The 27,759-nt window shown below is 45.5% G+C and overlaps 1 protein-coding gene across 1 annotated transcript; it reads left to right on the top strand.

Annotated features, from left to right (window-relative positions):
- The first annotated feature begins 1,878 nt into the window (after positions 1 to 1,878).
- Positions 1,879 to 19,557, top strand: LSM11 (LSM11, U7 small nuclear RNA associated). Its single transcript, XM_075900631.2, has 4 exons — positions 1,879 to 2,348; positions 5,602 to 5,741; positions 7,651 to 7,734; positions 9,138 to 19,557. The coding sequence occupies exons 1-4, from the start codon at positions 2,000 to 2,002 to the stop codon at positions 9,540 to 9,542; spliced, it is 978 nt and encodes a 325-aa protein (XP_075756746.2). The 5' UTR covers positions 1,879 to 1,999; the 3' UTR covers positions 9,543 to 19,557.
- Positions 19,558 to 27,759: the final 8,202 nt, after the last annotated feature.

Below are 27,759 nucleotides of genomic sequence, written 5' to 3'. Positions count from 1 at the left end.
GCCATCAAATGAAGTGTTTGACCTTTGGGAACTAGGTATGGAGTTTAATAGCAGGTGGTGCAGTCTCTGAACAGTGACTAGAATAGGCTCCAGAGCCTGAAAGTTTGTCACTTTCCTTTGAGAAGACACATGCAATATGTTCTCTTCAAAGGAAAAATAATTCACCTACATGAAGAGCCAGTGCGTTACTTGTGTTGCCTTAGATTGAAAGGTCCTGGGGGAGGGTTTGGTGTTTTACACAGGCAGAGCCATAGGTGCTGTAATGCAGAGAGAGATTTTGGTATGACAAATTAAAGGTGCAGCACTTAGAGAAGCCCTATTAAAACCAGAGCATCTTTAATCTGAGTGCTGGTGGACCTGAAATCCAGAGAGAGGACCCAGCGAAGCTCATCTGTACGGAAGTAATTAGGGCAGTAGCTCTCCATCTTTCCCAACTACTGTACCCCTTTCAGGAAGCTGATTTGTTTTCCATATGGTACCCCCAAGTTTCACCTCACTTAAACTACTTGCTCACAAAATCAGACAAAAACAATAAAAACCTCCCAGCAAACAATTACTGAACAATCACCCACTTTCTCATTTTCACCACATACTTGGCTTATAACTATTGTGCTTACATTCCAATGTATGGATTCTAGAGCTGTAGAAACAAGTCAGCGAGATAATTTTAATTTGTTCAAAAGCTTCAGAGGGGGAGCTAGTTAGTCTGTAACTGAAAAAACAAGGAATAGTCTGGCAGCACCTTAAAGACTAACAAAACATGTAGATGGTATAAACCTTGGAACTTAACTTCCTTTACAAGTTTGGGAGCCATCACAAAGGTATGAATAAAGATGTTATCTGGCTAGTACACCACTACCTATGTCCTAATCACTTAATCAACTAAACAATGGGTACTTGAGAACAATTTGCACCTTTCTTGTAACTTTTTGAACAATCACTATTCTTTTCCTTCCTCCCCCGCTTTTTATTTTTGGATCGGGACTTTTAATACTCCATTCATCCAAAGAAGTGGGTTGTACCCATGAAAGCTCATGATACCCTCTACATGTTTTGTTAGTCTCTAAGGTGCTGCTAAACCATTTTAATTTGTATTGACATAAAGGACATTTACCCAGCCTGCTGTAAATCTAAGACCTCCGTATAACCCCCAGCAGTGCATGTACCTCTGGCTGAAAACCACTGTGTCGGGCAAATAGAGAGAGCCTTGTCCACATCTGTATCCGCAAAAATGAGCCACAGATGGATGTCCACATTAACATCCGTGGATGCAGAGACCCGTGGCTATCTACTGACTTGTAGGGCTCTGGATACAAAATGGCTGTGTCTAGACTGGCCAGTTTTTCTGGAAAATCAGCTGCCTTTCCGGAAAAACTTGCCAGCTGTCTACACTGGCCGCCTGAATTTCCGCAAAAGCACTGACTTCCTACTGTAAGAAATCAGTGCTTTTTGCAGAGCCATCGCAAAAAAAAATATTTTGCGCAAAAGGGCCAGTGTAGACAGCTCAGATTTGTTTTCCGTAAAAAAGCCCCAATTGCGAAAATGGCGGTCGGGGCTTTTTTGCGCAAAAGCGCATCTAGATAGGCAAGGACGCTTTTCCGCAAAAAGTGCTGATTTTCTGGAAAAACTGGCCAGTCTAGACACAGCCTAGAAGTCAGTGTTCTTGCGCTCTAACTCCCTGCCAGTGTTTTTGCACAAAATCCCGCCAATGCAGACACAGCCAGGCGTGTATCTGACCCGCGACTGCAAGGCGGATCCCGGCGGCCTGGCTGGGTCGTAGATACAAGGGCACGTGCGCAGATGCACAGCAGCGCCCCCTGGCTGCGCAGGGCTCGAGGAAGGAACAGCTGACGGCCGGCGCGTGCGGCTTAGGGCCCCGCCCCTCCCCGCCCGTCGCAGCGCGGTCTCCCATCCGCGCGCGGTGCGGGCCGGCCCCTGCTTAGCTTGCGGCGGCCCCTCGCGGCGGCGCGCGCGCCCAACGGCCCGGCGCGAGCGCAGCATGGAGGCGGGCGGCGCGCGGCGGCGGCCCGAGCGCTCGCCCAGCCCCGGCCGCCTGGACGTGCGCTCGCCGCGCTTCGACCCGCTGCTGGCGCTCTACTCGGCCCGCACGCCGCTGCCCTGCCCCGCCGCGCCCTGCTTCAACAACCTGGCCGAGTACGAGAGCTTCCAGCGCGGCCTGCGCCGCCCGGCCGCCCGCCGCGCCGCCCCCGCCGCCCGCCGCAGCGCCCGCCGCCCGCCGCCCGACCCCGAGCGCCTGCAGCGCCTCCGCAGCCTCGTGGTGCGCCGCGAGCCCGAGCGCGAGCCCGCCCGCCGCCGGGCCCCGCGCAACGTCCTCACCAGGATGCCGCGTAAGGGGGGGGGAAGGGGGGGGGGCTGAGGGGAATGGGGGCGGGGGGGGGGGGGAATGGGGGGGGTTGGCGGGGGGGAGGGGGGAGCTAAAGGGGGGAGGGGCTAAAGGGGGCTGAGGGGAATGGGGGGGGGGGCTGGCGGGGGCGGGGGGAGGGGGGAAGGGGGGGGGGAGGGGCTAAAGGCGGCTGAGGGGAATGGGGGGCTGGCGGGGGGAGAAGGGGGAGGGGCTAAAGGGGGCTGGCGGGGGGCTGAGGGGAATGGGGGGCTGGCGGGGGGAGTAGGGGGAGGGGCTAAAGGGGGCTGGCGGGGGGCTGAGGGGAATGGGGGGCTGGCGGGGGGAGTAGGGGGAGGGGCTAAAGGGGGCTGGCGGGGGGCTGAGGGGAATGGGGGGCTGGCTGCGGGTGGGGGAGGGGAAGAGGCTAAGGGGGGCTGGTTGTGGGGGGCTGAGGAGTGTTTGGGGGAAATGGGGGTTGTCTGTAGGAGGTGTGGGAATGGGGGCATTGGATGGGGTAGGGGAATGGGGGGCTGGCTGTGGGAGAAGGGGACATAGGGGGAGGGGCTAAAGGGGTCTGGCTGTGGGGGCGTTGGATGGGGTAGGGGAATGGGGGTCTGGCTGCAGGAGAAGGGGACATAGGGGGAGGGGCTAAAGGGGTCTGGCTGTGGGGGCGTTGGATGGAGTAGGGGAATGGGGGTCTGGCTGCAGGGGAAGGGGGAGTAGGGTAAGGGGCTCTTGGTGTGTGGGGGGTTTGATGGTGTGGGGGGGTGTAGTGAGCAGTAGGATGGGGGAAGGCTATGGGGTGCTGGTAGTGGAGAGAGTAAAGGGGAATTGCGGGTGGATGGAGATGGGGGAAAGGTTATGGGATGCTTACTGTGGGGGGATGAGGGAAGGAGAATTGAGGTCCTGGCTGTGGGACAATGGGGTAAGGGAGCAGTAGGGTAGGGGGAATAGGGATGGTGGCAGTAGCAGGTGAGTTATGTGGGAATGACAGTGCAGGGGGGTGAAGAGGAATTTGGGGAATGTTGGATGGCGTGAAGAGAAGGGGTCTGTGGGTGTCGGCCCGGATGAGGGCTGGGGGTTGTAGCTTGGGAGTGCTGGGCAGATACTGGCTTGCAAGGGGTGAGGTGGATATTGGCTGGGGGCGGCAGGACTTGTGAGGTGGCATTGGAGTGGTGGTGGATGGGGTGTGGAGGGAAAAAGGGGATGTGGGTTGAAGTATAGAGATAATAGCTGGGGTGGGTAGTGAGGGGGCTGTGGGAATGGAGGGCTGGGGTGAGCTGAAGCTATGAGGTTTTGGATGGGGTAGGGAGCTGTGGAGTGATTCTAGCTGGGGTGAGGTAGGGCAGTTGGTGGGATAGACAACCTGTGGGAATAGAGGCTGGGATGGATTGGATGGGGGATTGGATGGCTGAGAAGGAGCTGTGGGGGATTGGATGGCTGAGAAGGAAAGAACATCTGTGGCCCTACTGGCAGGGGTAGGGAGTTAGAAAGTAGGTTGCAGAGACAGGGAGTGAGTTAGTGGCATTCTGTGGGGGAAATTTTTTGGGGGGAGCAAAGGAGGTTGCTGGGGTACTGGAGCGCTTAAGAGTACTGAGTGGGGCAACAACTGGGGGGAGAATGAGGTAGTGGAACTTATTAGGTAAGATTAAAATGTGGAGTTGGCTAGGAAGAGGGAGCTGGTGAAGTTTGGGGAGAACTGGTGGGTGATTGGATGCTGTGGAGTAAACTTGGACAACTTGCTTGATGTGGGAAATGGCATAATTCAAATACATTGCTGACTGAAAGTAGGTCTCTGATCTGTCGTGACTTTAGCCCCCATTCCTTTGTTCATTACTTTATCCCCTTTGATTTTGTTAAGGTGACTAATCTAGGAAAAGCAGCTACTGTGCATTTGAAAATTACTACTTTTATGCCAGGCATCAGATTTCATTCTGCAGCTAGCTGTTACATTATAATCACAGCATGTGTCTGTTACACACTGTTATGTCTTGATCAGTAACTGTACGTTCTAGGGGCATAAATACAGAACTGGGCTATTTTTTTAAAATAAAGACTAAAATGTTCACAGTATTGGGGTCAGGGTTTATAAGAAGCTACAAGTAATATTCTTATTAATAAATATGCAGTCTTTTGCGGTTTTGAGTTGTGCAGTTTCCCTATGAGTGTTAATGGAAATTGCTGGGCTAATTTACGACTACATCTGTGCTAGCAAGCTTGACTGCTGTATTTCACCATTGATATAGCTTCACCAGTGATAGTGCAGGTGACTATGATGATCTATGTTGCTGGGAAGAGTACTGCATTAGTGGTTGCTAGCCACTAAGGCTCAGCTGAAACAAGAAGCTGTAGGTAAATTACACAATGATTCAACTTAGTTGGTTAAAGATCTTCCAGTGATCCAGTGTTTCTGCAAGAGGGCTAATTTTCACCAACACAAGTTAGATAACTTCTTGGGACTTAATCGTTACTTGTTTCTACATGGAATGTGTACCCTGACCATTCTAGGCAGGGATAGGTTTTTTGGCCTATACATTATTCCTTGTAAACTCCTTTTATTTGAACATTCAGGCTTTGTTTACACTGCAGGGTTTTTGCACAAGAAGCTTTTTGTGGAAGAGATCTTCCGCAAAAATCTTCTTAAGCAAAAGTGTGTCTACATCTCAAAAGTGATATGCTTTTGCGCAAAAAAGTGTCCACACTGCATGGACACTCTTGCACAGGAAAGTTCTGTGTTTTTTGTGATAGGCTCTTTTTGTACAAGAAATCCCTGTTGAGCGTCCACACACACCTTTTTGCGCAAGAACTCTTATGTTCTTAGGAGTTATGTCTTGTAGAAGGCGGTATACCTACACCGCAAAAAGCCTTGTGTTCTGTCGATTGTAGATTTTCTTGCACAAAAACGTGCTTGAGATGTGGATGCTCCATGGGTTTTTGCGCAAAAACCCTGTAGTGTAGACATAGCCTCAGATTAAGTGCCTGTTTTTCAGACACAGCAAAATTTTTTCCTGTCCTCACTTGGTCAGGCTGTTTTGTCTATCTGTTACATGCACTGAAACAATCATAAACCACAAGCTGTTATCTCACTTTATCTTAATGTAGTATAGTGTAACAATTTGTGACTTTCCATTTCATTTTTCTATCAAATAAACCTCCATGCAGGTGTTCTTGTTCTTCTAGAAAGAATCAAGCCCTCTGTTTTGTTGTTGTGTATGAAATGTATGTATTTCACTGATGGTGTTTTATATTTGCTCTAGTTCATGAAGGCAGCCCTCTTGGCGAGCTACATCGTTGTGTCAGAGATGGTATAAAAGTCAATGTACATATCCGAACGTTCAAGGGACTGCGTGGAGTCTGCACAGGATTTTTGGTTGCATTTGACAAATTCTGGAATATGGTAATTATTGTATTACTTACAGCCTCTGCACAGGAAGCATCCTAACTGGGAGAAGGATTAAACTGGCGAATTTGGAGGAAGCAGGAGTGTGGTGTTGCAGATCATGAACCCAATGTAACTCACTGTTATATTGAGAGAGAAATCAAAAGGATTTGTGTGAGGATGATGGGAAAGATTTGGAAGTAATGTAGGAACAGCTGCTAGGCCCTACACGTCCTTTGTTTTTATACATCAAATAGCAAAGCTCTGGTGGATAATATTAGCCTCAGATTTTCTGTGGCCCTTCACACAACCCCTTTCTCTTTACAAGAGGCAGAGTCCACAGCTTATTTAGTCATACTCACCATGGGCTATTTCATGGTTTAGGGGTGAAAACCTCTCACTAGTCCTGGTCTCCCCTCTCAGGGCAGTCTCTGTGTTGACATGGGGGAAGTTTGGAGGGAACCCAGGCTCACCTACTACTCCAGGTTCCAGTCTAGGGACCCTAAGGGCACATCTACACAGCAAGGCAAAAGCCAAAATAAGCTACTCAACTTGAGCTATGTTAATTGAGTAGCTTAAGTTGAAATAGCTTATTTCGGCTTTTGGCACTGCCTACACAGCAGGAAATCTGAGAGAGAACACTCTTCCTCCGACTTCCCTTACTCCTTGTACAATGAGCAGGGCTCGACAAACTATACGATAGATTTCAGCTACGTGCCCCATTCACTCACGGCATTCGCAATGAGGCTCTTGCGCATGCACAGTACGGGGCTGGCGAGCAGTTTTTGCCGCTGTTTGTCAAGCCCTGACAATGAGGGTTACAGGAGTCGGAGTAAGTCCTGCAGCTCAACATTATTTTGACACTCTCGCAATAACTGCTTGTAGCATAGACACAGTCTTTGCAATTTTGGAATAACATTAGTTATTCTGAAATAACACTTCTGTGTAGACATAGCCTAAGGTAGCAGCAACAGTCAGGATTATTTTCATTTCTGAACTGGGCAGCTTTTTCCCTGAGCCACTTCCCCAAATTACCTCTCCAAGTGTCTCCCTTTGGTACTTGCTAGCCAGTCCACAGCTCTCACACAGCTGCTGCTTCTTGTTCTGCCCTTCCTCCTTCCAGTCCATCACTCTTTGTCTTGCCCCTCTCCTTATTTGGAGGAAAGGTTTTTAAAGCAGCCCCTCCTTAATTGGCTGCAGGTGCTTAATGACTTGCTTGAGGGAACGAGCTAATTAACTAGTTCCAGGTGTTTGCCTGTAGTCTTTTTGTGGCAACAGACTCTAGGACGGGTGTCCAACCCATTCTGGGCAAAGAGCCAAGATAGCAGTGGATCCAGTGCGAAGAGCCAGGGCAAAGTTGTCAAGCAAAAAAAAAGCAGCTCTGCCCCTTTAAGAAAACAGATTTAAACGTATTTTCAGGCTTTTTGCCCACAGCGGGCTCCTGACGCCATCTTTAATTCTACATCTTTCATGGCTGCGCTGGACAGCTCTCCTGCCCAGGTCAGCACAGGGAGCCGGGAGGAGAGGGCTGTTTTTGGGGGCGTGAGGGCGGCTTATGATCCATGGGGGGAGAGGGGGCTTTGTGAGCTGCACCCGGGGCGGAGGCGGAAGAGCTGCATGTGGCTTGTGAGTCTCGAGTTGGCCACAGCTCCTCTAGGAATTTACTCTGGAAAGAGGAAAATTACTTATCCTGTGCCCTGTATGCCCTTTCTTCACTAGAGTGCAGCAGGCTGCTGGTTTGGGTCTGTCACAATCTGTATAACAGTGTCTTGGATATAAAGAAACAAACTCCTATGCAGTGCTTGTTCTTAAATTGTCCTTCAGACAGTTTACTCTTTGATTGCTTTATAATCTATGGTACAAAACTGTTGTGAAGGTCAGAGTATTTAGAACTTTGTTGAACTTTTCCCTTTCTGTCTTCTTTCAGGCCCTGACAGATGTAGATGAGACATACAGAAAACCTGTACTGGGCAAAGCATTCTACAATGAACCTCAGCTGACTCTTACGCGGGTAAATAGCTTTCTAACAGCTTAACAGCAGACTTTCTTTGCCTTATTTTTGTGGCAGTTAAAAAGGTAGCATTTCCATCTGAAACTGCAGTAGTTATTTTTACAGGTAACCTCAAAGATTATTAGAACGGAAAGAGTTCAGAGGAGAAACTATTTTTTCAGTTTGTTTATTTCGTGCATTTGACAGCACTGTTTATAGTCAGTTTCACTGGTCATTTGGTAGTCATTTGAATTTCAGTCAATTGCAATACTATGGAAACTGCCCCCTCATATCCTGTTCCCCAGATCAGCTACTTGCTATTTTCCCAAGCTCCACCAGATGGCGTTTGTTGTAGCTTAGTTGCAACTGAAGAGGCAGCAGACAGACATATGAATAGCAAGGGAGGGACAGCAGAGCTCCATGAATGTTTAATGTTGCTTTGGGCCTGCTTAGAAGACCTTTCTAAACATTGTCAGAGGAGTAGAGAAATCCTTGAACAAACTTATTATAGGCTATTTGTTTTTAAATTCAGGACATATTATTTAAATTGGGTTTTTGCATAGATTTCCCCCCCCCCACACACACACACTGTTTTCTCTCTCTCTTTTAAATCTGTCAGTTAAAAAAATGTTTTAAGTTGCCCATGTTCCTTTTAAGCCCATCCGTACAGGGCTGGGTTTTCCATTAAGAAACCCCTTGACTAGAAATTGGACCTGCCAAGCAACCCAGTGTCTGTTTCACGTGTGAATTATGTGTAATGCTGACATAATGCCAGCATAATCATTTCTCTTCCAACTTCAGCACCTTTTCATTTTCAGATTAGTTAGAATTAATATTTAAAGAGTTATCCTAACCATTTTTATGAATAGTTACTATTGGTTGTGGCCACTCACCTCCCAAAACAGCTCTCTTCTGGTGTGCCTATAATAAGTCTATGGGGCACCCAGGATCAATTTTTCTCCCTGCATGAAGTCCTGGAATATTGAGGCTCTGCATCACAGCTGTTTGTCTCCTTGCTAAGGAGGAGAGCTTTGGGATTACTTTAGAACAATCTGGTTGTTTTGGGGGTAGAGGATGGATTGGAAGTCACTGAAAGACATGCTGACTCTTGTCTTCCCTGCCCTAATGTTGAATATTGCCTCCACAACAGTATCGCCCCTAAAAACTAAACTCCCTACTAATCATGAGATGCCACAGGCACTCTGGTATACTACCTCTGGCACATCTGCATGTTTGACACCCCCGTTCACCTTAGTTCTTCGTTTGCCCCTGGAAAAAGACTAATATTGGTTGATGATAAAATTCTCCATCAATGACGTGCGCTGGTTGCCGATTCTGAGCCAAGTACTCAGTGCTTCATTTAAGAGGAGAATGAGACGCCTACGTTTATGAATGTCATAGTTTGCCTGAATGTTCCCTTGCAGCTGTTTGACAGACTCAAACTGCAGGAATCCTTGATAAAGAAGGGAGCTGACTCTAGGACTGCAACAGAGGAGCCAGCCCTGACAAATGAATCAAAGACCCTTGGACGGAAAGCTGGGTCAGGACGGGGCAAAGGAGAGGACGAGTGTGGGGTGCAGACATTTTTGGGTGGAGCTGGAGAAACGAAGACAACGAATGACGACTTGCATCTGACAGTCAGGAGTAAGGCTGACCTACTGAGTGGGACTGCTCAGATGCAGGGCACTAGTGCAGGGGGTGCTAATGCAAAAGGCCAACCACGGAAAAAGCGGAGGCCCAAAGTGGATTATCAGCAGGTGTTTACGCGTCATATAAATCAGATATTTATCCGAGGCGAGAATGTCTTGCTTGTTCATTTAGCACATTGACTTGGCTGAGCCTTAGTATATTTAACGCAGCATGAATTGCAGCTACAGCTCTTGCTACTTAGCATCGTTGTGAAGTACCGTGGTTTTGTAGCAGTTTCCCTTCCTTTGACCATAACAAGAGAAGGGAATAGATGCAAGTTTGTCAGGTTGTTGCATCTTGAGCCAGCTGCCAGACCAACCCCTTTAATGGAGACGGGCTAGCGACACTGAAGGCAAATTCAGCAAGAGTTTGCCTTTGAAAAATGAAGGAAATGAGAAGAATCCCAAAGCAGGACAGGAGGCTTCGTAACAGGATAAATTAATTAGGTTGAGGGGCAAAATCAGTGTGCTTGGTTGTGGATTAAAACAGTCACCTCACGTTTAAAGAGTATGCAACTCAGCATGCAATCTAAATCGAATGACCAATGCTAAATGTCTCAATTGCAAGAGAAATCCGTTTCTAGCAAAACCAACAAATTACATAATTAGTTTATAATAATTTAAAGTCTGGCAAAGAATAAAAACTCTTGTATCTTAATGTGTAAGAGAATCAAGAGCCCATGCAAAAGAGGGACAACAGCAGTGGCGTTAAATCATTTGTTCCCTGCTGTGGCAGGCACAGCTCTGTAAATGCACTCCAGTCCCGAGCTGCAGTACCTATGTTGTCTAAACCTGTTTCTTGAACAAAGACTAAAAGGTTGGGGTGGTCTGATATGTCTAAATAAGCACTTTAAGATCTCTCTCTCTCTCTCTTCTCTCCCTTTCAAAAAAGAAAAAAAAAACACCCTTTTTAAGTCAGGGTTTGAACTCCCTAACCTGCCAATCAGCAGTTAATGTAGTCTAGCCAATAACTTTCTGACTTGTCATTGCTTTATGAAACACAATACTTCAGTCTTTTATATTTCATTCCACCCATTTGCCACATAGTAGAACAGTGAAATGTGAGGCTGTACTTTTCTTGTCAGATTTGAAAAATAATTTGTACCTAGCACAGTTGTACTGTGTCTAAGCGCCTTTGAAGTTTTCTCTCTTGAAACCTGAGATGCTCCCTCTCTGGCAGTTCTGATGGGACCACAGATCTTAGTGATTCTTTCTGGGTAGTATATGAATGGTACTCCCTCTAATTCCAGTTGAATTGAATCTCAGAGATGTACTTAACATTATTATAAACATAAAATTAATGCTAAGTCCCAGCAAACTGTGTTCCTTTCCTCATATCTAAATCATTGAAGAATAGCCTCAAACCTGTGCAGTATATAAACTGTTAACCAGAAACTATGGGCAAATTCCTTGAGTCAAACGGTAGACATGATGACCATTATATCATCTAATCTGATCTCCTGGTGTCTGACCCCAAAATTGGGGGAGGGGCAAATAGTGAAAAGGACCAGTCACTGATTCAGAGTGATCTGGATCATGGTAAGCTGGGTCCAAGCAAACAAGCATTTGAATATGGCGGATTGTAAAGGTATACATCTAGGAACTAAGAATGTCAGTCATGCAGGATGAGGCGACTATCCATGGAAACAGTGACTTTGAAAAAGGTTTGGGTGTCATGATGGATAATCACCAGAACATGAGCTCCCAAAGTGTTGCAGTGACCAAAGGAGCTAATGCAGTCCTGGGATGCATAAATGGGTATCTTGAGTGGGAGTAGAGATGTAATTTTTACCTTTCTATTTGGCATCGGTGTGACATCTGCTGGAATTATGTCTACTCCTGGTGCCAACAATCATAGAAAGATGGTGATAAATTGGAGAGGGTTCAGAGAGGAGGCTCCAAAATGATTTCACAGCCCCAGTACGTTTTCTAATCTTTAAATCACTTGGGTTTAACCAGTAAACCGATTAAGTAGGATCCCCCTCCCCACATATGCAGGGAGTTTAGCTTCTGCTCCCGGCTCCCCAAGTGTGCAGCTCCTGCTCCCGCCTCCTCTTTCCTCCTTCCCCCTCCCCCGTGGGGGGATAGCTCCCAACCCCCGTGGGGCTCCTGCACCATACACGATTAGGGTGGTGCTTACCCGTTAACGAGTTACATTTTAAGGATATGAATGGGAACCTTAGTGGTAGACTCCAATAACTTAATCTATTTATTTTTAACAAAGAGAAAGTTGAGTGACTTAATTACAGTCTGAGTAACAAATATTTAATAATGGGCTCTTCAGCTTATCAGAGAAAGGTAAAACATGATTCAATGGCTGGAACTTGAAACTAGACTGGAAATAAATCGTACACATTTTTAGCAGTAAATATAATTAACCAATAGAAAAATTTACCAAGGTTTGTGGCGGATTCCCCATTGTTAATTATTTTAAATCAAGAATAGCTGTTTTTCTAAAAATCTGCTCTTGCAATTATTTTGGGACTGGTCTCTGGCCCATTTCTTACAGGAGGCCAGACTAGATTATCACCCTTTTGGTTGGAATCTATATTCCAGGCCTATACATTTCACTCATGTACTCTTGTATTGATTTCACTTATTTGATGGTGCACAGCAACTCCCTGCTAAAACGAGGAGTAGGAGATGGGAGAACAACTTTCTTAATGCTTTATAACTTGAGCGTAATGCACTGAAGAGTCAGTCCTAGAATTTACTGGTTATGCAAAACCAGTAAATTATGTATGCTTTTTTATAATTAGGAATACATCTGATACACACATCATTTAACAGGAGTTTCTGGATGTTCAAAGCAGCCTTTTGTCCGGTGGGCTGTTTGAAACTTATCTAGACATTTCAAATAAAGCACCTATTAGGGCTTGAATATCTGATGGGAGAAGATGCTGAGTTTCCAGTTAAAATCCAGGCTGTGATAGTAAAGATTCAAATGGGATCTAAACACTGAATACTATAGTGGGAATAAAACAAATGCAATAAGATTCTGAAAACTTGCTATGGAAATGAGCGAATTACTGTAACTACTTGTAATGAACAGAGCTTTGTTACCAGAACCACCACATACTCTCTGAGCTCAGACTTTGGCCACTGAAAAGGCTTCTCTGATTTCAGGCTCTGTTCGTCCTTTTAAGCGCCCCCCCCCCTCTTCTCCCTCGCACCATTTTTAAATGCCTATTGATTCTTCCCTCTCCTTGCATTCCTTTCTAAAATCTTATTTTCATCTTTGCCCTTAATTCACTCAGATTTTCCAGTTTGGCTTTCTATTAGGTCACTTTATTGAGAGAGCTCTTGTAAGAGTTATTAAATCCTTGCTTGAGGTCACAGCCAAAGATTTTACCTCTGTTCTTGACCTCTCAGTATCTTCTGTCACTATGGGTGACAGTTCTTTTTTTCATTTCCTCAGCTGTTTTTTTGACTCTGCACTGCAATATTTTTTGTCTAGTTTTGTTTCTTAGAGTATCCTGTGACAATCATTTCTCTGTCTCTCATCCATTCTCAGACCAAAGGGCTCTGTTCTGGGTCCTCTATTCTACGTTTTCCAATTCATTTGCTAGGTGTGATTAACTCTGCTCGGACCCAGTCATCCAGTAACATTCATTTGTGTTCTTCCTTTCTTTTTTTTCATGTATCTATAATTCTTTCTACTTTGCTTAATTCCATTTCCACCTAGACTAATGCCACTGGCCTTAAATTAGATATGACCAAGATGAATGTTCGTTATCTCCACTGCTTGCTTTTTTTATTTGATGGGAGTATCAACAACAATCTAGTCTTGATGCTAACTTGGACCAACAACTCCCTCCCCCCCTTCTCTTTTTAAACCTTGTAGATATTGCCTTCAGAACTGTCCCATCCATAGGATGGTTTAGGGCCGCTGACACACATGCTGCGCTTTGGGGGCCCCCGCAGCAGATGCCTCTACCATCCTGTGGATGGGTTCTAGGCCCAGAGGATTACTATGGGTCCTGGGGCAGGGTGGTTGTGAGTCACTCCTTGACCTCTTCACTCACCACAGTGGTGGGATGTGGAGCGGCCCAGCAGCCTGCTCTACCTAATCCTGCTGTTCTCTCCCAGACTGCTGCACCCTGCTTCACCGTGGCAGCAGCAGGTAACCGAGTGCCCAAGGTTGTCTGCTTGATGCTGCCTTGGTGAAGCGGGGCGCAACAGGCTGGGATAGGGTGGTGGGATGGAAGGAGCGGGGTTCTGTGTTGCTCCAGCTCCTGCTACTGTCGTAAGTGTGGGAGGATATGCTGACCCCTGCTGCCCCACACCAGGTCCCCCTTAATTCCCTGAGTTGCATTGCTTGTGGGGGAGTGGGCATTGGCAATGGGGCTAGAAGGGTGGGACTTGGAGGAAGGGGTGCGGCAAGGATGGAGCAAGGTAGTGCCTGCAATTGGAAGGTTGTCCTGGGCCTAGGACACTGGCTGGGGGTTGCCCCAGGCCCTGCACCCTTCTAGGGACAGCCCTGGTCATCTTATCAACATACTATATCTGTAAGTTTCTTTTTCACATTTCAGTAAAAATCTTCATCCTTGAGCTGCTTGTTTTGTGCCTTGATGTCTGCATTGCTGTTGATATGCTTTTCCAAAAGCATCTCATCAGCTACCTTGGTTGATTAACCATTCAACATGTACCTTGTTGCTTCTCTCCATTCATGTTGCTTCTTCTGTAATTTCACTGTCTTGCTGTCTCTCTGTGCTACCAGTTTTAAATTTTTTTCTTGTACTTCAGCACTTGATCTGGTCCTTCTTCCTTTTATTGCTCCTCTCCATTCCCGTTCATATCTCTATGTTTCTAAATATTGTCCTCCTCTTTCAATAGCCACAGATCTGGTGCTTTCTTTCCCTCCCTCACCTCCTTCTGATGTGATTTTTTTTTTTTAAACCCTTCTTCAAAATTATCTCTGGTAAGTGTAATATATTCTCACTCAGCCACAAACAAGTCAGTAATGGTCTTGTGTTTCTTTTATGCATATCATGCTCTTTGGATAAAAGTTACTATCAAGGGCTTATTTCTATTAGCAGTCATTCTGGAATAGCTATTCTTAATAAACTCCATGTGTGGACATAGTGGCTACGTCTACACTGGCCCCTTTTTCGGAAGGGGCATGCTAATTTTCAACTTCGGAATAGGGAAATCCGCAGGGGATTTAAATATCCCCTGCGGGATTTAAATAAAGATGTCCGCCGCTTTTTTTCCGGTTTGGGGAAAAGCCGGAAAAAAGCGTCTAGACTGGCCCGATCCTCCGGAATAAAGCCCTATTCCGGAGGATCTCTTATTCCTACTTCAAAGACATCTTTATTTAAATCCCGCGGGGGATATTTAAATCCCCCGCGGATTTCCCTATTCCGAAGTTGAAAATTAGCATGCCCCGTCCGAAAAAGGGGCCAGTGTAGACGTAGCCAGTTATTGAGTGCTAACTAGACCAGATAATATGCTTTAAAATTCACACTCAACCTTATTCTAGATTAACCATATGTTAATAAGCCCTAAATAAAATATTTGATCTTGTGGAATCAATTTTTCTACATCGTCTAAATCTTCATATGCCTGTCACTCCTGTGGCACCTTAGAGACTCACAAAAACTCATGGTATTGTATATTTTGGTTAGTCTCTAAGGTGCCACAGGATTACTCATTGTTTTTAAAGTTAGACTGACATTGCTACCCCTCTGAGACTAAATCTTCATGTTAAACTTTACAAAACAATAATTAAATAGATTTCCTAATTTATATTTGTTCTTGATTCTTTTCCTCCTAGGTTATTTTTACCTAAAATTGGGGTCTTTGTTACATACATATACTGTTTGCTCCAATTCGTCATTTACCACAGCAACTAAATGTGGTATCACAAATGACAGAACTTTAGGTGAAGAACAAACAGTAGAAATGGATGGGGAAACAAAGAACTAAGTGAAACTGTTGAGACTTTAGACAGAATAACTGGTACACTGGTAAGAATTGGACATACCAGTTACTTTCAGTCTAGGTTTTTTTTATCACTTTTCAAGATGATAGGACAACAGTGATTCACAAGATGTATGTTTTAGATGTGCCAAATTTTATCACATGAAACAAAGTCCTCTAAACTACCTTTGAAGAAGGGTCATGAAAACCTGTTAAATATTAGAAATGATTCTAAAGTACTAAGAAAATATAGAATCTGTGGAATCATTTTCTTGTCAGCTATTGTAATGATGAAAGGTTCTTGAATCAAACAGCTGTCACAATGTGCTATGGACACAATATAATGGGAAAAAACCTAATATTGCTTTACTTTTTTGTAAAGAGATCTTTAAACCAGAGCTCTATCCCCATTGGATCAGAACTGTGTTAGTTGCAGTTGTATGTCTTCATGGAAGCTGCTAAGGAGAGTTACTGCATAGTTCAGCTTGGGTGTTCAAATACAGGTGAAGATGCTGTGGTCTTGATTCTTTTTGTGGGCAAGGCAAGAGTGGTTTGCAGAGTTTTCCTGCCGTGATATTAGTTGTCTCTTAAATGTGAGTCTTGCATCATCATAAATGAGCCCAAAGAAGTGGAACCAGCCTTAACAAAGTATAAAATGTTTGTTCCTCTTCTAAACCGATTCACCTGTCTTTGGGTAACTGATAGAAGATTTTCATTATCTCCTGCCAGGTACTTTTACTGAGTGTCTAATCTAGTGATTCTCCCTCATGACCAGGATTGTTATTCCAGGTATGGATTTCCTTTGTGCAAATTTTGGAGATAGATGTAGACTGTCAGCTGGCATAGGTCTCTAGACAGAGACATGGGCTATTGCTTGGTACAGAGCAACTGGGCAGACCTTCTAGACTCCATCTTCAAGCAGAGTCCTTAATTGGGATTCTTCTTTAATCTGGTGTGACTGCAGGGTTTTTTAATTTTATTTTTGTTCTTTCCTCCTCCCATGGAGAGAGGTTTCCTAGTTCGTTACAAAAGAGATCTGCATCCTCTCTTCAGCCTACTTTCCAAGAGAGAGCCTACTGTGGAATGACTGTCCAGAAATAAACCCAAATACATGCAAGACCTGAAGTCAGTGGTGCACAAAGTGTCTTTGAAAGTGAACTTCCATTCATGCCTAAATCCCGAGAGACAGCTATGGTTCTGTTCCTGAGAAGGGCATGTCTAATCCACGCATGTCATCACATTTTCAAAATGTGCAGGTGGAAAATTCTTTGGGAAACTACCAGAGAACTGTAACAAATAAGATTCCCCTTCCGTAGTTGGGAGAAAAGAGATTTCAGACCATCCAACCAAAGGGAAAATACTCCTTTCAAGGCTTCAGTTCTTTCTAGGCTTGATGGCAGCTACTGGAGAGAGGGCTAGTTTCACAAGTAAACAAATATCATGTCTAACCCTCCTTTGGCCACATGCCTATGAACCAGAGCTCTAGGGGGATAGACTCATTCAGTTTGCGGACACCTACACCTTCACGTCCAAGAGAGGAGTTCTAGACAAAGCCCAGTGTACACCTGCCTCTTGCCAGCATTGTAGGGGGGACTCACCTTGCATCAGAAGATGATTCCTGAGCGGGGAGCACAGCTGCTTAATCTTCAGAGATCCATTCAGCAGCACTGTGGATGCTTATCTTCATGTTTCAATTTCTGCAGAAGCTTGGCAGATTCTAAGACCCATCCAGCCATCATCCTGGTATCAGGTGCTGCAGAGCAGGGCAATGTAATTATTGTGGAGTCACTCTGAGGTATGATCAGGTGTGTCCAATTAACTCCAGTGTGGGAGCATGTGGTCGAGTGCCTCCCTTGAAGGCAGAGGGAAGCGGGGGGCAGACAGGCACTTCAGGGAAATCTTCAAGCTGCCGAACTCTAGGACAGCATTTAAGATGAAGTCCACATTCCTTTCTGTTACCAAAACTGAGGGGGTAAGTCCGGAGAGAATGTGTGCGCTCTGTTCAGAACTGTGGCAATGCTGTAATGACACCGCTTCTGCCAATATCTTTGTCTTGCCATCAAAGTAATATCAGTGACACATTCTGTCTATGAAGGCAGTGCTGTGTGTTGCATGCCTACAAAGTGGTCCTAAGATTTTATTTCAAGGATATGCTACACTTCTTCAGAGGTCACGAGATTGAATTTCCTTCCTTCTGTCCGAACTCTACCTCAAGAGGAGAGTAGCTTCACCTGGATGTAAGGAAAGCACTTGAGCTTTACATGGAATGGACAGGTGCCTTCAGCAAGTTCGCAGTCCACAGCTGTCCGTGCCATGTATGATTAAGGAGAGAAGGGGCCTTTGTCTTTAGGCGTCTTATGGTTAAAATTATATGGTGAAGTTTACCAATCTAAGCTCCTGTTCTTTCTAGACTATATTATTGCCCATCAGACCAGATCCACATTGGCATTCTTGCAGGAAAATCTCAGGCCAACCATAAAGAGATTGACAAGGGAGGCAACTTATTCTCCATCTGTATGGATGTTGAACAATTCTAGGAATGCAAGTGCAGTTGGTCTCTTGGGATAGGGTAATTTTACTATCTTGGTTACAACCATCTTGCCACCTCCACTGGGATAGAGATGCTCATGTAGCCTGCTCATGAACCTATGTTGCCCATCACTGCCTCAGCCCATCCTTTGGATTTCACCACCATCAAAATCCCATGCTAAGAAATGGTGAAGCTGGGTATGAACACAGAGGAGAAAGGTATTTCCTTATCTGGCACCAGCTTTTCTTCTCTAACCTCCTCAGAAATTGGCCAGCATTGGGTGGCTTGTGCTCTGTAGACAACATGGAAAGTGTTAAGAGAAAGCGTTCACAGCTTCAAGACTTCCATGACATCAGTTCTCTGCAAATTTTACCGCACATGAAACAACACACACATTGGCAGTGGAGAGGACCCACCCACCCCACCCTACTCTGCTTACTGACGTGTTTTATCCTACCTCCAAAATTTTCAGAAGAAACCCATTGGGGAAAGAAAAACCAGGCAAGCAAATTTCTTTTTTGCACTGGAGATAGACTGGAGTCTTGGTGATGTTTGTTCATTTCCTAGGAAGAGAGGAGAAGGGAGTACTTTAATGGGGGAATATAAGAGGTGGCTTGTCTCATGTTTACAAGCCCTTTATGTATCATAAGTGCTCTTGCTCTCTGCTGACAAAAGTGAAAGCTTGTCAAGGAAGGGAGAAACGGCTTCTGATGTTCCCAGATAGTTATTTTATTAGCTTCTAGCTTCATAGCATACAGTAGGGTGACTTAGCTGACGAAAATTAGTACACCTGAGACTGTGTCAGCCTGGTATTCGTTGAGAATGAAAAGTAGCTTGATCAATTTGTATAAAAACATATCCATCCTTTCCTCTCAAAAGATCCGGGCTGTCCCTCAGGAAAGAAATGAACATAGTGCCTGTTCCTTTAGCAATTGCTTCTGATTTTTACCGCTTCAGAGCAAAGTGAAGCTGGATCATTGTGTCTTCTACTTGATATATCATTTGAAGCTGAGAAACTGAGAGAAATGTTTCACTTATTTAAAACCTAAAATGGGCATTATTAGGGGAGTTGACTGGCTGACTGTTGTTCTGATGCTGCTTGTAGCCAATGTAGCTGTAAGGGTTGGAACTTGCAAATCAGTTACCACTGTAGAAAGCTACATGAATCCTAGGAGAACCGCATGATCTAGTGGATTGAGCTCAGGACTGGGAGTAAGGAGCTGCTGGGTTTTAATCCTGCTGCATGGCAAGTTTATTGTCTCTCTGACTCCCTTTCCACATCTGCTTATCTCACAGGTATGCACTGTATAAATGCCAAGTATTCTTAAAGCCATAATACATCAGGTGGAGCAGAGATTCAGGTTGCCTGCCCTCTATAGCACTTGCCCTTTTAGCTTTGTGTCACGACACATTACAGATGTTCACATATCAGCCGTAGCACCTCAGTCCTGAAATTGTGTCTGCCAGGCTACACCTGGAGTGACTGCACATTTTTATTTTACTTCTGGAATACTATGATCTGGTAAAACGTGTATAAACAAGTGTGTATGATAAACTTGCTCATAATTATCATTGTCTTCCTAAACATTTACTTTCTATGGAGGAATTGCTGCTATGAATTGAACAAAGAATTTACTCTCCAGATATACAAATATTTGTATAAGAGCGCTGAAACTGCAAAGCAATAAATATCTGTATAATGCTGATCGTTTCAAGTTTTTTCTTTTTTTTCTTAATGCTGTCTTAATCTGTGTACCAAGCGGCTCCTACTCCTACTGGTTAGAGCCGAAGACTGGTAATGGAGACCACTCGCCCATAGACAACTGGCAGCTTAGTGGAAGGGAGAAATGTAATAAAAACATGGATTGCATCAGTAAATCAAGGAACTGGTTTGAAACAGTTTATTTCACTTTATTAAAAGTGGACCAATTTAGTTGTACAGGGTGTACTCAATGATATTCAACAGCTATTTATTATCTAATACTAGCCCATGCCCCCCAAAATCAAAAAGTCCATGCCCTGGTCACTCGATTCTATTCTCAGCAATGTAGGTGACTTGTTGGGCAAGAAGTCTACTCTCTCTGTTCCTGTTATCTATCCGTGCAATAGTGATAATGTCTCTACCTCTGAGAGATGCTGAGACTTAGGCCTAGTCTACGTAACACCCCCACCGGTGGATCTAACCTACAAATAGCGTAGCTGAAGTTGATTGACTTATTGTGGTGTCTTTCACATGATAAATTCAACAGGACTACACTGCCATTGACTCTGGCTCTTCTTCTCATCCTGGTGGAGTACTGAAGTCAACAGGACAGCGCTTGGAGGTTGATTTAGTGTGGCTAAGCAGATGTGATAAACCGACTATTCCTGAATCGATCACTGCACGGTCAATCCACCAGCTAGTGTACAAAAGCCCTTACTGTTTGTAAAGCATTCGGAGTCCCTTGGATGAGAGCTGCAGCTATGTGAGTGCAGATGTTATCTGAGGTACTGGTATTTAGTACAGTTTTTAGCACCTGGGGCTCCTCAGTGATGGACCAGGACCTCTGGTGCTTGGCACTGGAGAGATACAGATCAAACAGATGGCCCTATCCCAAACTGGCACCTCAGATGGAATCTCCATTTGTCCAAGTTCCACCTGGCCAGCCCCAGAAAATGAAGATTCCCATCCTTTGATACTGGTGGAGGAGATTCTGCAAGAATCCTTCATCTCTGCCATTTCCCCCCCGTTAGTCACTTTGCTTCAACGGCTCAAGACAGTAGGCGAGAGAGGTGGTTGCACATGATTATGCTGCACTTACCAAGACAGGCCTTACTGTAACAAAGTACTTAAGTATGTTTCAGACTTTAAGGATGTAAAAATGTTTCTGAATTGGGGCAATAGGCCAGCACTGGCCTACTTTGCACAGTGCAGTTCTCTTGGCCAGGTAAGTCCTTTGTGTAGCTTGGGGTATCGGCTTTTAGGCTTTTTAATTCAGGCACGTGTAATTATTTAAAACATCGATCTACTGTTGTATTCCAGATCCTTTTTTAAAGCAAAACAGAAAATCTAGTATGAAGTCAGTGAGTTACAGTGCTAGGGTGTATATAGGAATGGGGGGGGGGGGCTGGCCTGGGTTTCATAATGAAGGGGTATGACTCCCTGCCTTTCACTGAGAATCTACAGCTTTACCTAACTACCAAGACACTTTGGGGGGGGGGGGAGGGTGTTTTAAGAGTCTGCTCTTTCTTCCCTGTTCCCTGACTTTTTTCTTGACCGTAAATCATTTTATGAAATTTCAACAACTGATTCTTTCTCTGTAAAGACAGTGCTTACTCAGGCTACGTCTAGACTGCGGGATACCAGAGGTAAACCGCAAAACCCCTGCCGTGTCCTAGGAATGTGTTTACTCTTCTGCTTTTTTTCACAAAGAGCAAATGTGCTCTTTCGGGGAGCCCTGTGTACCTTGTTTCAGAAGGCATAAGGGCTCTGCCGAAAGAGGAGGCTTTCCCGCCATTTAGCCCCGTCTAGAGGGGGCCAAATGGTGGAAAAGCCTCTTCTGAAAAAGTGGGAAAAGAAGCGTAAAATGCGGAGTGCATTTTGCGTAGGTTTTTCCGCAAAAAAAAAAAACCCAGTTTAGACGTAGCCTCAGCCTCAGCCTCCGTCACAATCTACATAACACTTAAGTCACGTGTTTAACTTAACGCAGATTACCCATGTGCTTTAACTTCAAATGAACTTCAGATGCTTTAATACCTGCCTGATCTGGGGCTTTGAAGAAGTTGCATTCATTATGCCCCTACAGACTTGGAAAGACAAGTGCTATCCTGCTGCAAACACCTGATGTGAGCATCTCTCCTTGTTTTATTGCTCTCCAGAGCAGTTGAATTACACTCACTTAATTCCTGTACTGTTTTTAATGGAGAGGCGATGTGTATCTAATGCTAGTTAAGCAGATCCTAGCCAAAGCTCTTTAATTGCTTCAGATTAATCAAATGGGACCCAGAGATGGTGAAACGATGGCTTTTGAGACAGGATTACAGGTTTGTGCAGAATGTCTTCAGAGCCCTACAGGAAGTGGCTTCTTGTTTGTTGTATTATGTTTGTGGTTTGGGGAAGGAATTGATAATAAAAGGAGAAGGAAAGAAATTGATGTTTTTTAAACCACTTTTAGGGAAAACCTATTTATTTTTGAATTTCTGGAAAAACAAGTCTCTTCTGGCTTTGTAGGAACACTTTCACACGCACTGCGTTCTTTGTCCTTGAAGAAGCAATTGACTCCTTAAAAGATGCTGTTTCTTTGGAGTGTCTGAGCAAAGCAGATGCTAAAATGTTGAAGTCTGAATAAAAGTCAATGTTGACAGTTTAATGTGCTCTCATTAGCAAGGCTCGACCAACTGCTGAATCTACTTGGCCGTGGCGAGTAGATTTCAGCCAGTTGCTCCGAGCGCCCCATTCACCGGCGCTTCGCACATGTACAGTGCCAGCCTGGCGCATGCGCAGTGCGGGGCTGGCGCGTGGCTCTCACCGGGGTTTGTCAAGCCCTGCTCGTTAGAGTTCAAAGGTAACACCCACTGGTTACGAAGAGCATGTGGGTTGGAACTGCTGCCTGTGTCAATAGGCGTAGCTCCATTCTAGGCAGCAGGGACCTTGTTTTTCCTGACTGTAGCCTCGGTAAGACCACAGCTCCTCAGGTCATGTTCAGAAGATTTCCTTCATAATAAGGGTTGGAAGCTTAAGATTTCGTTTTAAAACCATCAAGTAATAAGTCGTCCTGAAGCTGATGGGCACAACAGGGAGGGGTTGCTTTGAGGGACTGACTATCTGACCCTGTCCAGGCCTCAGGACCTTTTATCACCTTCCCCTTTGCTTTGTACCACAACTGGCAGATTTAGTAACAGATGGTTTTAATATAACTGCCCCGATCATCCCTAAATCTCTTGCCTGGACTAGCTGTCTCTGCTCTCCAGCTCACAAGGGGAATAGATTGATATCACATTTAATTTGCTTGTCTCCGTTTCATTCTAGCTGTTGCTGCCACCGCAGTTCTTCCCTTGTTTTATGGTGTCATTAGAAACGGTAGCTGTTTCAGGACACCGACTCAGTGCAGGTCAGCTGCTTCTCTGCTGAAGAGCTCAAATCCAGGGGCAGGCCTGGGCCTGCATGTTACCTACTGTAACAGTCCCAACCCTCATAGCGCATCGTTGTGTCTTGCGCTGTGCCCCCTGTGCGTGGCAGCTAAGTATTCTGAAGGTTGATTGAGACGGGATGCTCAAATGCAGGCCGTACGTCAAAGAGATTCAGGCTGGCCGCAAGCAAACTGCGAGCTGTTCAGCCTGCCCTCTGCGGGAACTTGATGGCTCTTTCTGCACATCTGCTCCTGCACAGCAGTAGCACAGTGATGGGAGTGGTAGCAGAGATGGTGACACAGAATAGCATTGCTTTAGTGGGCACTGCAAGCATGCTGTAATCGAGGAACAAATCCTTTCCCTGGGCCATCCTCTGAAAGGGGAGGTAATGCAAAGTGATTGTAATAGGTAGGGAATGACTTGAGGATACTTTGCTTTTTTGCAGGGGGAAGGCATGAGGGGCCATTCATGCCCCAAATGCTGGGGAGGGGAGCAAAGGGCCTGCCAGCAGGGCCAGGCTCCCTGGGTGGCTAGAGGGACAAGTGCAGGGGGGAGGGAGGACTGGTTCCCACAGCAGGAATCTGGTTCCCCCACACTATCAGGTTTGGGGGGAAATGGAGCAACACAGCCTGTTTGCTCTGCTCTCCCAAGGCATTGCTCGGGGAAGGGGCAGGACTGCTCCTGTGCTCTTAGCTGGGAAGCAGAATAACGCAGCTGGGGGAGCAGAGCGATCTGGTGCCACATGCTTCCACTTTCCCTGCTGCTGCTGTTGCGGGTGGGGAGGCCGGATCTCCCCTTGCTCGCACTGACCCCCTAGCTTTGCTAACCCCGCCCTCGGGTGCTCGGGGGAGGGAGTCAGGGGAAGAGGTGGGACAAGGGGGGATTGTCCTGGCCCTTTCTGGGCTGGGGGGATGGTCATGTGGCTGCTACATCCTCCTCCCCAGTTGCTGCCGATTTCTTTCCTTTTCACACCAGGACAAGGCCCTACTTCACCTGACCCTTGAATTGACTTACAGACTCGGCTTCAGCTGCAAACTTGCACTCTGCTTGTCTCCCTTCCCCTCCACGGCTGGAGGACAACACTGACACATCCGGCTGTACTTTTTCAATAGGCAGTCCCTTTTTCAGCATTTTCATCCCCCACTAGGTGGCACTAGGGGAAAGAGAAAGCCCTTTGCAGGCCAGTTGGTGAGTTCTCCAGTGGCAGGAGCCATGAAAGACACCGGATACTGCTGGCTGGAATGGCAGCAATAACATTTCTTATCAAAACTCATTTTGGCCCTGTGGGTAAATCTTGGCTCCTCCCCATAGGGTTGGAACTTGAGGGGAGCAAGGTTTTTTTCCTGCTTCTCAGGTGGGAGTCAAATCCATTAGGGTCTTTTTTTATTTCTCCGTGCGTGGGGCCAGGTCAGTGAAGTGTGGGTTTTTGTTTTTGCTTCCTACACTTGTGTGGGGACTCTGATTTTTCTGTAGGTCAGTGGCCCCTGAACTTGCCCTCCTCCCTCCCCCTCCCCAAAAAAAAGTTCCCCAGCCCTGGCCTAATGGAATCACTGGGTAGACAGCCTTTCTTTGTTACCTTGAAAAGTTCATCCATCCTCCACCATGATGTGGACCGATTCTTATCTTAGGTCCTTGACAGAATTTCTAACATGACTAGAAAAAGTATCAACTAATCCCTTCTCCTTTACTGCTTCTGGTACCTCTAATCATGCAACTGCTACACCCTCACCAAATGGACCAGCTCTGGCTGACTTGCAGGCACATGCCCGTTTCCAGATGCTACATGTTTGCTTATACTCCCTGCACCAAAGCTAACTGCTGCATCTGGCAGATGTGCACCTTCCCCCAGCCATGCCAAATGGAACAAGTGTTCGCGCCTTCCTGTCCCGCTAAACAGACCTAGGATTTGACTGTTGACTTCGAATACATGGAGCTGCAACCTGAGGAGCTGGGAAGTGACAAGCTGCTAATTAGCTTTGAAATGTCCCATTTCTTTTAAGCGCCACCTAAACATTCCTTGCCTGGAAGATTAAGGGATGGCTAGCAATCCCTCCTGAGCTCTCATGGGGCTGAGGTCAGAATTATATGTTTGGATCAATGAAGCATGTTTAGAAGCACTTACGCTCTTGGATCGCTTTTTGTGTCAACAGTCGTCGTTTTTCCCCCCACTAATGGCAATATTCCTTTGGATGGAAGGCTGTATATGGGCACGGTGAACAGGTTCTATGCACACTAGACAGCATTACAACCGGCTGTGTGAATCTCAGAGTCAGTACTTTGCTAATCAATCACAAATCCATTGCTAACTGCAGTGGTGCCTTAGAAGTTGACCTGCTCAGTTGCACTGGTCTAGTGACTTTCTTTAGTGTTAATGCGTAGCTTACATGAAATACAGAGCTATGTATAGTTTGGGGAGCTGTGTTAGTCTGTAACTGTAAAAACAATGTGCAGTCCTGTGGCACCTTAGAGGCTAACAAATATATTAGATCATGAGCATTTGTGGCTAAAACCCACTTCATCAGATGAGTTAGAGTGGAAATTACAGAATTCTGGGTGTACAGAAAACCCTCAAAATGCGACCACCCAAGTTGCAACTTCTCCCCCACATTTACAACCATTTTTGTAAGCGTGGAAGGGGCCTAACCACCTGACTTACGTCCTCAGCCTGCATTTAAGATGGCACATGACGCCTATCGTAAATGAGGGTTCGAGTTATGATGGCCCTGATTTGTGACACTTCCCCAAGAACTGATCACATCACAAGTCGGGGGCCGCTTTTATATATACCAGCAAAAGTTACCTGTCAGTTGTAGGTTCAGTGTTAATGAAGCTAATTAAGCCAGGTTAGATGTGTCCTGTTCATAGTATTTGATGTGGAAATACAAATATCAAAGATGGAAAAATTGTCTTTGCAGTGCATTAACCAGTTAATATCGTTATTCTAGCCCAAATTGATTGTCCAACTTGTAAAAGAATACGTTTAGCTGTCTCGCTCTGTGGTTGGGTGATAAAATTGCTTTGTAGAAGAACAGCTACTTTTAAATCCCTAATTGAGTGACCAGACAGGTTACAATGTTCCCCTACAGCAGGGGCAGGGAACCTTTTTTGGGTCAGGGGGCTGCTGACGCACAGAAAAATCAGTTGGCTGCACACAAGTGAGAAGCCAAAAAGAAAAAAACCCACCACCCAACAAAACAGTCACTGATGTGGCCCCCAACTAAGAGGAAGAAAGACACTGCCTACTTTCCTTCTTACCCCAGAGTCTACAGGGGGCCCAGTCTACTAGATTTTGTGTACACAAGCCCTGTGGTGGGGTAGCAGAGCAGGGCTGGAGCACCAGTGCGGGCTCCTCCAATGCTGAGGATTTGGCTTTTCATCCATTGGGCTCACACCTAAGTATGCAGTAGAAAGAGTTCCATTGTAGTCAACAAAACTGCAGCCTGTAAATGGGAATAAAAGGTGTTCAGATGGTAAACCAGTGTCAACTCCACCTACTATTGTCATTCAGTGAAATTCATGCACACAAACTCCTATGCTAAAATGATACAGCAGGGCCAGCTCAAGCAATTAAAGAGGAAATTTCTGTTTCTGCTTTGAAAATCTTTCCCCTTAGTCCTGCCTGTGACTCCAAAGGGCAAGGCTCTGCACTGAGTTATATAGGTCTGAGCCCAGGCCAAAGGAGAAACTCTACAGGCATATGAAGGAACTGAAATCCAGTTTCCTGGCTGCCTGGCATTTAACCCTTCACGCTCTCCCACCAGGAGTGCTGCGTGTAAATCAAAACTCAATGAAAGATTTTGGCAGCCCCCTGATATCACCAACATTTTGTAAAAAGACTAATTGCCAAGAAGCGTATGCATGGGGGACCATTAGTAATTCTGTAGCTATGCAAATTAAAACAGTGATGTATGATTTATAGCTTTAATAATGTTCTGAAGGCTCTTAAATTTTAATCACTTGCAACATCCTTTTTAATATTCAATTACTTTATTAACTAATTAGGTCACTTGCTGAAAAAGCACATAAGGCTGATGCTATCTGATTATCAGCTGTGCATCACAAACATCTTTGAAATGGTATAAAGGGTTTATTTATTTTAAACAGATCATTAAGGTTTTATAATTAATCAGCCACTTATGGAAAAAAGGCAAGAAACTGATAGATTCCAAAAACAACAATTGTAACGTCCACCAGGTTAATTAACTTTCTAAACAAGTCAGCGATATGTTGGACTTGGATGAACATGGTCATTGAAAGACTCTCTCAGTGGAAGAATGAGCTTGAAGCTGCGGTTGGTTTATTAGAGATCCACCTACTACCTTTTTGTATGAATTTAGCTTCAACTGTGCCACAGGTTAATGGTCCTGCTACATCTGAAACCTTGAAAAGTTAAAGCTGTAGAGGGATCTCATCTCAGCTTTACAGCCCCTCTCTTAGATCTTTCAGATTCAACAAAGGCAGGGCCTCTTACTCACCTGGAACAGCTTGGTTCTGAGCATACTGAAGGCTTTAAAAGTAAACACATTCCAACAGCGCTTGTTAAGCAGCCCTGAAAATAGAACCTGGGCACAGGTTAAGCATTTAGGATCTTGTTTCATTAAAAGTTGACAGGCTTCTGGCTCCTTATGTGCCTAAGTCACTTTGAAAATGGGACTTGGGCACCACAGTCCTGTGGGCGCTTTTGAAAATGCAACCTACAGCCTCTCGTTGAATCATGGTGCACCCAGTCCCGCGCCAGTCATGAGCAAGGTTGTCACCCTCGGGTGGTGGTTTGGTGCTCTCACTCCAGTCCTCACC

This window comes from Pelodiscus sinensis, chromosome 16, assembly GCF_052426305.1.
Source record: "Pelodiscus sinensis isolate ZL-2025 chromosome 16, ASM5242630v1, whole genome shotgun sequence".
Classification (NCBI taxonomy): domain Eukaryota; kingdom Metazoa; phylum Chordata; order Testudines; family Trionychidae; genus Pelodiscus; species Pelodiscus sinensis.
Note: the sequence above shows the minus strand (reverse complement) of the source record. Positions and strands in the feature narration are given on the sequence as shown.